Raw genomic sequence first — 9535 nt, 5'->3', positions numbered from 1 at the left:
TTTTCTCAGCGAACATAAGAGAAAGAATGTGACCACAGCAGTCAGTTGATGTAATGGATATGATGAAGGTCAAGGAGCAGCGGCGAGCACACTGAAGCTGTGTTCCTGCAGTGTGTGTGTACATACAAACAACCTTTCTTACACACACGCTCTTTCTCAAGCGCCTGACGTGCAGCAGGCGACTACAGCACCCAGAGGAATCACCGGAAAGAAACACACACCTCATTACTCATCCAACACACACTAACACTCACACCTCATCTCTCAGACGTCTGCACACCGCCCCGTCATTCACACATACCTTCAACTACAGACACATGCAGGACGGTGTGCAAAACAATAACAGAGCAGACAACCCGTTAGTTGTTCTCAGACAGGTTTCACAAATGATAGCACTCGTTCCGAGATCACAAAGCCTGCCACATTGAAATCATTCAGTGAAGAAAGCAGGTTATGTAAATGCATATTAGTTCTTATTTTTTTGGTTGGAACACTAAAATAAGTAGCAGCTGAAGTGAAAGTGCTGATAGGAGCTGTAATATAAGCCCATGGAGTCAGCAGAGAAGAGTGTTAAACAAGGTTTTTTTTAAGTGTACGTGTTAAAAGGAGTTTTAGGAGTCAGCTGAACAAAGTTTCTGTAATTGAAAATGTGAGTTCATGAAGTTGAGGTGTCAAATGATGTGTAAGCAGTAGCAGAAGTCACACTGGTAGAACCGATGCACTTTCTGAATTGTAGTGAGTTGTTTGTATACCAAATGTATATGGATGGAATAATCACATCCACTCAATGCTCCTAATATGATGTACTGTACGTGATCACTGGAAGTTTACACACACAAAGGCACTAACCTGGTATATTCACAGAGAGGGGGATGGCACTAATATTCTTTCTTTGTGTGTTTTATATACGAGCACTGAATGGTACCAAAACAGGGAAGCTGCTGTTTTTTTAGTGCTCTAAGGGATTAGATTGTGATCCTTTAATGTTGAAGCATTGAGGAAAGGTGTGTGTGTGCATGTAAAAGATAGACGAGGGAGGCGGCGGAGAGCGTAGGGACGGGGGCGCTTCCTCGCTACGAGACAAAAATTCTGCTTTAATGTGTTTGGGCCCCCTTGCTTATGTCTTGTACTTCTCCTCTTTCCTTACACCCTTCGGCTCTCTCTTCCTGCCGCTGTTTGACACTCTCTGCAGTTCCTGACCCTCTCTTAAAACGGGGGGGTTAGCAATTTCTGTTCTCCCCCCGTTAATCTAGGAAGACGGACAGTGAAAGTAACACAGGTGTCGTAATTACCGATTTTCGAGGGCGGGGTGGTCGAAGCATAGTTTGAGGGGGGTGGTGGTGTGGGTTGGGCCCACGATGGGGATACGTGTGTGACCCATTTTGTACGAAATATGGGTTTATAGAGGATGGTGTGTAGGAGAGACCGTCTCGTACACCACATAATACCTGGGTGTATAAGACAGGAAATGTTTATCACTGGGTGAATAGACCCGTCACCCTCTATGGGTGTTACCTCGCGTTGCACGCACACACACACACACACACACACACACACACACACACACACACACACACACACAACACACAACACACACACACACACACACACACACACACACACACACACACACAACACACACACACACACACACACACACACGCCCCCGCTTTCCTGCTCCGAGGTAACAACGACACGTGAAGGGATTGCGGTAATCGAGGTATGTCTGTCGGACGGAGGAAATCGCGCACGTGTGTGTGTGATGTGTGTGTGTGTGTGTGTGTCCCGAGTAGTGTCTCCTTCTACCGACCGTGTACCGAATCATACGTTGTGTACATGTGTGAGTACTTTTTGTGTGAAGGTCAACTTTCCCTTAAACTCGATAACACAGTGTTATTGTATTTCTATGTGTTTTTCGTAACAGACGAGCCTGATGTTACTGTCACATATATATCTACATGCATGTGGTGTGTGTGTGTGTGTGTGTGTGTGTGTGGTGTGTGTGTGTGGTGTGGTGTGGTGTGTGTGTGTGTGTGTGTGTGTGTGTGTGTGTGTGTGTGGTGTGTGTGTGTGTGGTGTGTGTGTTGTTTGTGGTGTGTGTGTGTGTGTGGTGTGTGTGTGTTGTGTGTGTGTGTGTGTGTGTGTGTGTGTGTGNCATCAAAACGTTCAGCTTGGTTGGGAATCGATGGCTATTACTTTTCTCATTCATAACTTTCATAATTCCAGAGATACATCCCATAATTCATCAAAAATGTGATGAATTATGGGATGTATCTCTGGAATTATGAAAGTTATGAATGAGAAAAGTAATAGCCATCGATTCCCAACCAAGCTGAACGTTTTGATGTTTGAACGGAGTTTCTGCGATGTTCAATGCGGGAGGAGAAGCGCGGCAAAATAAGTCGGCGGAATAATAAACTTTTCGTGCTTAGAAGAACAGTTAGTTGGAATGCTCTTAACAGCATTCCCACCAAAATACACAGAAGGGTAATCACAGGACAAGACACAGCTGGCAGGGGAGGCAGAAACACAAGGGCAACATGTGAACACAATCAGACACAGGAGGGAAACTAATGACAGGAAGGCAAACACAGGGAGTAGGATCAGACAAGACACAAGGAGGAACACATTTCAAAACAAAGGTGGAAAANTGAACGGAGTGTCTGCGATGTTCAATGCGGGAGAAGAAGCGTGGCAAAATAAGTCGGCGGAATAATAAACTTTTCGTGCGTAGAAGAACAGTTACACGAAATAATAATTGGGAGGGGGGGCGCGGCTGTGATTATGTTCTCTGAGGGGATGCTCACCTTCCCACACTTTGGGAACCCCAAAATTCAATGAAAGTGATGATCAGCAATTGTATATGTTCAAATGTCTACTGTGAAGGATATCATAAAGCCTTAATGCAATCGAATGTAAAACAAAAAAAGTTATGATTGATGAAAGTAGTAAATCGGTCAGATTTGACCCGGAGACAACAGGAGGGTTAAATAAGATAAATTATAATAGCATCTAGAAGCTCAAATGGAAAATCATCCTTGCTTAGTAGATGCAAACAGAAAATAAATATCTATTCTTTAATGTTTATTCTTTTGGAAGATATTTATTTTTCCCAGCATATTTTAACCTCCAAGCATGATACAAAGAAAGGCTTCTTGCAAGAAGTATGTTCAAATAAATTATCTTCTTTTCCCACTGTCACTGTCCATGCACATCTAATGCATTTATAATTTTAGATGTCAAGATATAAAAAACCCATCCAATTGTTTACCACATACATGTGTCAGTTAATAGGATTTTACACAATGATGCTGAGGGATATGAGTGTTTCTCTTTACTTTGCTGCACTCCTGTGGCAGTCAGAGGTAGGACACATTGTGACATGGTTGTAATGACACCAGGAACACCCAGGAAGTGTACTAACAATATATACATTTGGTAAAATGAGCTATGATGACAGCCACTAGAGGCGAAATGATGCATCTTGAGGAAAGTGCTTTGACATATAATTAGAACCACATGATTATTATGTGTTCCTAAACTTTGGCAATAAGTGTAAATCGTATTAAAATTATAATTTCCATGCATTTTTTAAGTTTGATACTAGCAATTGATGAAGAAAAGAATATGGCAGGTATAGAAGACCTCATACGCTGAATACAAGAAGATAGAATAGAAAATAGTCAATACAAATACCTATTATATTGCCAAAGGTGGAAATGCAGCTTATTGTTCTCAATCTTAAAGAGGATCCAAGCCTTGGGAAATAAATGATTATTCTTGTCTGTCATACATCAATTGCCCTGGCCCATTTCACACAGCCCATTTCCACACATAGGCCAGCTGATATTCTAACACATAATCACATACAAAATAGCAGAGAGAGATCGAACATTAATACTTCCCATAGTTATTTGAATAGCCTGGTAATGCAAACATGTACATTTCTTTTAATGAATTCCCTTAAAAGATTCTCAGAGGGCTAATCATATTTAAAATGTATAATATACCCATTTCCTGACAACGTTTATCGTCGGAACCTTAGTTCGTGCATGTCGTTGACGACCATCATATAAAACGGACCGGTTTCCTTTACCCACAATCCTCTGCTTCAAGTCCGTCCTTCCGACTTCCGCCTCATCTACGAGCTGCGGTGAGTAATTTTAACGCAGATTATAATTCTACAATCTATGACCATCCTGCTATATTAAAGACATGATCGGCCGTGAATGTCTTCTCAATATGTATATTAATGTTTGGCTGTCCGTTTCATGTGGTTTTGGATGTAGTCTAACGCATTTAAATAGCTTTTATTAACGTCCATCGGTACGGCATTGATTCCGCCAGAGTGGCTTCATTTTCCCGAATCAAAGTGTCCATTTTCTTTCAGTCAGAAAACGTGTTAATGTCATATTTTAGTGTGATTTAAATCCCTGGTAATAGTTTATGATTCTATATTTACTTACGTGCTTTGTATCTTACCATTATTGACTTGCGGTTGGTAACAACACTGGAGCAAGCTAACCTTATGCTAACGCTAAGTTATCTTTTAACTTCAGGTGCCACGTTTAAGTCTGCAAAACGCTTGACAAAAGGAAAACTAATTGGGCTGATTATTTAAATGTTTGTGGATGTAACCTCTGTTTTTGTATAGCAACCATATGCATAAGCAGTAATGAAGTTGTGACATCTGTAGCTACTGTGCATCTGACAGTAAAGTCTATGAATCTAGTGAATTTATTTTAAATACTATGTGCATGCCTTTTTATCTAGTAGTGTGTTTTCTATTTTTCATATATCTATACTGCTTTAACAATGTCAATGTCCCTTATTTTGGACGGGTAAAGTAACTCATTCTGAAAGCCTTTGAGTGTTTGAATCTAACTATGTATATTGTTTTCTAGATGGCCCCAACTAAGAAAGGAGAGAAAAAGAAGGGGCGTTCAGCCATCAATGAGGTGGTGACCAGAGAGTACACCATCAATGTCCACAAGCGCATCCATGGAGTGTGAGTACTGTACATTTCTTTATCTTGTTTCATTAAGCCATATGGTCTGCTTGTGCAACAGCTTGGATGCATTGCTGTGCTAATGTCTGCTATGTCTAAAAGTACTGAGAGATGCATACAAGTTGTCCAATGTACATGTATGCAGTGTATATAGTAAAACCATAAATCCAATACCAATCAATAGTTTGAGTTCTTATTGATTACATTTTGTCTTCTCCTTGCAGGGGCTTCAAGAGGAGGGCTCCCCGCGCCATCAAGGAGATCCGCAAGTTCGCGATGAAGGAGATGGGAACTCCCGATGTCCGCATCGACACTCGCCTCAACAAGGCAGTGTGGAGCAAGGGTGTCAGGTGAGATTACACGCTGTTATACTCATGTTTGAGCTAAATGCACTGCTTGTCCATGTTTCAGTTAAATACACGGCTTTCTCTGAATGGTGTTATACTCATTAAAATCTGTGACATGACAAGACATGTTCGTTTTTTAATCATACCAAAGTAATGGCCACAAGTATACTCTCAATGTTCTGCTTGTGCTACTGTGTGCTGTAGAGAGATGGCATGGTTTGTGAAGCAATTTTGAGACATGTCTAAGCATAGCAAATGGATGCTTCTTTTTTCTTTTCTTACGGTCATCACTCAAACTTCAAAAAGATAAAAGTAGTTACTGCTGCCAGCTTGAATTTAGTGAGACATATTTTTACAACATGAGTCTGTCTGTCAGCTCACATGAAGTGTCTACTGTCGGCACATGACTAAGAAGGAACTGATAAAACCAAACATTTTGGGCGTGCCACAAGAAAGTTCCATTTAAAGCAGTGCTCAATATACCAGTCTAAAATTGATGTGGACTTTGTTTCACATCTTGTTTACGCTTGTGAGACAGTTGCACTTACATTGCACTAATGCTGTCTAAATTGGAGACCTACACATCTGCTGGCAATGTACTTGTACTGTTTTTATCAAAGATAGTAACCATCCTAATGTGGTTTGTTGTGCAGGAACGTGCCGTACAGGATGCGCGTACGACTTTCCAGGAAGCGTAATGAGGATGAAGATTCTCCCAACAAACTCTACACCCTGGTTACATACGTTCCCGTCACAACAACAAAAGGTAAATATTTCACCAACTGACTGTTGTTCCTATACTTAAGCAACAAAGACATTTATTAATCTTTCCCTCTTTTTCCCAACAGGCCTGCAGACAGTCAATGTTGATGAAAACTAAACTCTGCGAGTCGAATAAATAAAATCAAAGAACCACTCTTGTGTTGTGTCTTTCATTTATATTTTTGCACTAAATTGAATTATATTTGGGGAATTATTGGATTAAGCTGTATAGAGATGCTGTCTTTAACCCTTACTAATTGCTTATTTATGAAAATGATAACTTATTTCATTCGAGCAGAACATTGCTTCTTGCTTTTCATTGAGAAAATATATCATTCAGGCCTTGTCCCTTTCTAGAACATAGGAGTAATTAAAATGAGGTTAAGTTTTAACTGGGATAACTTAAGAATTGATAGTATGATATTGTTCACGGCATAATGGAGCTTTTTTTTTTAACACATGTTGATTGTGTTAAACTGCTCTGCTCGTAATACTTTTTTCTTAGTCAAACCATGCATTAGTAAGTATGAGGTATTAAATCATCTATTCAGTATCCTGATCCACTCTTCATGAAGCTTTATTGGTTGACTTTAGATGCCATCTTCTTTATTCAAAGTAATTCCATAACCAATTACACAAAAGTAAGTATTCAAAGTAATTTCATAACCAATTGCACATAAAAACGTATGAAATGTAATAAACTGCTGAAGGGGGTGTTGCATGTCAGCAGTAAACATGCACTGCTGTATCTAGTGTATTTTATTTTGTAGGCAATGCATTTGTTAGTATGCCCATTTCAAATCATGTCTTATCTTCCTGTCCCCCTGTAGCAGATGTACTAATAGACTTTAGATGGCATCATGGCTTAATTATACACTGGATATTTATGCCGGAGAAAGAAATGAAGATTGTAGTGAACATGCACTGCCGCCATGTTGCCACCAGAGGGCGCTGCTTGCTTGTTAGCACTCGGATGTTGTGAAGAACAGACGCAGAAACAATATGGTCTAGCTGCGGTCGCGGACAGCATAGACAAAGAGTAGACGCCGCATCGACCGCTACTGCCTATTGGCGCTGACGAGCCATGGGGCCGCCATCTTGGACCGGTCACCCGCTCCACTCAGTATTATCTGTCTGGCAGGCGCAATGAAGTGTCAGAGAATTTAATCAATCATAATTCGCTGAATACAAAACTGATTTTCACGGGGTTTTTTTTCTGCAAACGTCATATATGTAGGCATGATACCGGACACATGATTCGGCGTATTTTAATATTCATAGTATGCTTAACAGCAATAGAATATTCTGGTATTTGATAGCCTANTGTGTGTGTGTGTGTGTGTGTGTGTTGTGGGTGTGTGTGTGGTGTGTGTGTTTGTGTGTGTGTTTGGTGTGTGTGGGTGTCCCCCTCCCAAGGATGACCAAAAGGCTGTCTTATTGCATGAGTCGCTCTGATATGCGGGGGCGTCACAGGGTCACATCATAACCAAGTTAGTCAGGGTTCAACAGGCTGCAGAGCCGAGTGGGGGGCGTTGGAGGCAGAAGAGTCGCGGGGTTGAAGTGGTAAGGGTGGGGGGGGGGGGCTGAATTATCATTCATGCTCGGCTGGCATGCTAACAGGCTACAGTGCTAATTCTAGTTAGAGGGGAAGCCATTGCAGAGGACAGGCGGGAGGACTGAGAAGGTTCGGGTGGGGTGGGGGTTCAGGTCTAGCGGCTGGATGGCAGTGTGGTTGAAGCTGAATAGTAGAGTACAGAAAATGACTGCGTGGAGGTGGAGGGGGGGGTAGATGAACGGGGCAGAGGGCAAATTGCGGGTCAGGAGGGGAAGGGTGGCAAATGTGTATGTGTGTGTGTGTATGTGTGTGTGTGTGTGTGGTGTCACACTGTTATTCTATAGCCGACAGATGGAGAGAGGGGAAATGAAAGGGGGTCCAGTGATTAGACAGACCCATCCCGGCTAATGTAATCTTTCATCTCAACCTCCTGGCATTCAAGAATCAAAGCAAGCACTGAAATGGTAAATAATGATATGTACAGAGAGGAGTCATGCTCTTCTTGAGATCATTTATAGTAATATGTATCCATAGCCAGAACTAAATGCAGCCCAGACAGAGCAGACTTTCCCCCAGAGGCTCCCTCAGGCTTCCAGCCTTGTGATGATGTTTCCCACTGGAGACGCACCATGACCCAATAACTTGTTCACTTTATTTTCTGACTGCTAAAAACAAGTATAGCTGCCATTCCTTGTTCGTTTGAAGCTGTATTGTTATATAGTCGTGTGCACTGTTAAAGTGTCATTCTCACTTGTGTTTTAGTATCTGCTTTATGGGAGTGACCTTCATCAACTCACTGAATATTTGTACAACAGGAGGCGTCGAATAAGAGTTGTTTTTGAGAAACGTGCCCTGTGAGGAGCAGAACCGGAGCGTATCCATCAACTTAATGGTGCACGGAGAGACGTTGTTGTCAGTATGGGAAGATAAGCGCAGAAAATACTAAATGAAGGAGCTTCGTGTCTCTTCATAATATCATGTTTTTTAGTCAACTACCTTTTAAAGACATGACCAGTTCAAGTCCCGGCAAGACCAAGTGCTACCGAGGTGTCCCTGAGCAAGGCACCGTTCCCTACACTGCTCCCCGGGCGCCGTTCAAAATGGCAGCCCACTGCTCCTAACACTAGGATGGGTCAAATGCAGAGAAACAATTTCCCCACGGGGATTAATAAAGTATATCAAAATCAAACAATTTTTTTTTTAAAAATGTCTCCATGCTTTGTAACAAAATAACAAGAGTGCGGACGGCGGGAGAGAACGCTGCGTCAACACTGCATCTGTTTTCACACGCAATCAAGTTACAGTAACAAAAAAAAACTCTCTTTTTTACTCAGCAGGTTCAGCTCACAGCTGTTCCATAAATGTATTTCTAACATTTTCTCTCACACAGTCAGACGCGTACACACACCTCCCTCCGTCTCCCCACGATGCACTTTCTCACATGCACAAAGGAATGTGTTGATTGTGTTGCGCAGAAACTTCTGTTACATTTACAAACTATGTGTTTCCATGAGATGAATTTGAAACCTTGGTGTGGAAATGTTATGTTTTGACTTACTGGCTTTGAGGCTGGCCTCGTTGACTTCTATCTCCGCTCTGATTGGCTCCTGGTACTCAAGGTGGGGAAAGTATAACAGGGGTTCAGGGCTGGGGGCGGCGCTGGAGTATCCGTTGGACAGGGTCTCTCTGGGGCTTTCCGTCCTCCCGCGCTGGACTTCGAACACCGCTAAAAGCTGGATAAGAGACACAGAGTCAGACAGCGGCCTAAATATTATAGGTTTCAAAACATAATGTGCAAGCTTTCCTCGAGATGACAATCAAACAATGGGGACTCTGGCTGGAGAACAAGCTAGCAACACGCAG

The 9535-nt window shown here is 42.0% G+C and overlaps 1 protein-coding gene across 1 annotated transcript; it reads left to right on the top strand.

The window, feature by feature from the left end:
• The first annotated feature begins 4060 nt into the window (after positions 1 to 4060).
• On the top strand, positions 4061 to 6270 carry rpl31 (ribosomal protein L31). Its single transcript, XM_010790203.1, has 5 exons — positions 4061 to 4153; positions 4905 to 5008; positions 5233 to 5358; positions 6009 to 6121; positions 6204 to 6270. The coding sequence occupies exons 2-5, from the start codon at positions 4905 to 4907 to the stop codon at positions 6233 to 6235; spliced, it is 375 nt and encodes a 124-aa protein (XP_010788505.1). The 5' UTR covers positions 4061 to 4153; the 3' UTR covers positions 6236 to 6270.
• The last annotated feature ends 3265 nt before the right edge of the window (positions 6271 to 9535 follow it).

The sequence above is a fragment of the Notothenia coriiceps genome, unplaced genomic scaffold (assembly GCF_000735185.1).
Source record: "Notothenia coriiceps isolate Sejong01 unplaced genomic scaffold, NC01 NC01_scaffold00033885, whole genome shotgun sequence".
Classification (NCBI taxonomy): domain Eukaryota; kingdom Metazoa; phylum Chordata; class Actinopteri; order Perciformes; family Nototheniidae; genus Notothenia; species Notothenia coriiceps.
Note: the sequence above shows the minus strand (reverse complement) of the source record. Positions and strands in the feature narration are given on the sequence as shown.

Coding starts and splice junctions, on each gene's coding strand:
- rpl31 (XM_010790203.1), top strand. CDS start 4,905: ATGGCCCCAACTAAGAAAGGAGAGAAAAAGAAGGGGCGTTCAGCCATC. Junction 5,009..5,232: donor CACAAGCGCATCCATGGAGT/GTGAGTACTGTA, acceptor TTCTCCTTGCAG/GGGCTTCAAGAGGAGGGCTC. Junction 5,359..6,008: donor GTGTGGAGCAAGGGTGTCAG/GTGAGATTACAC, acceptor TTTGTTGTGCAG/GAACGTGCCGTACAGGATGC.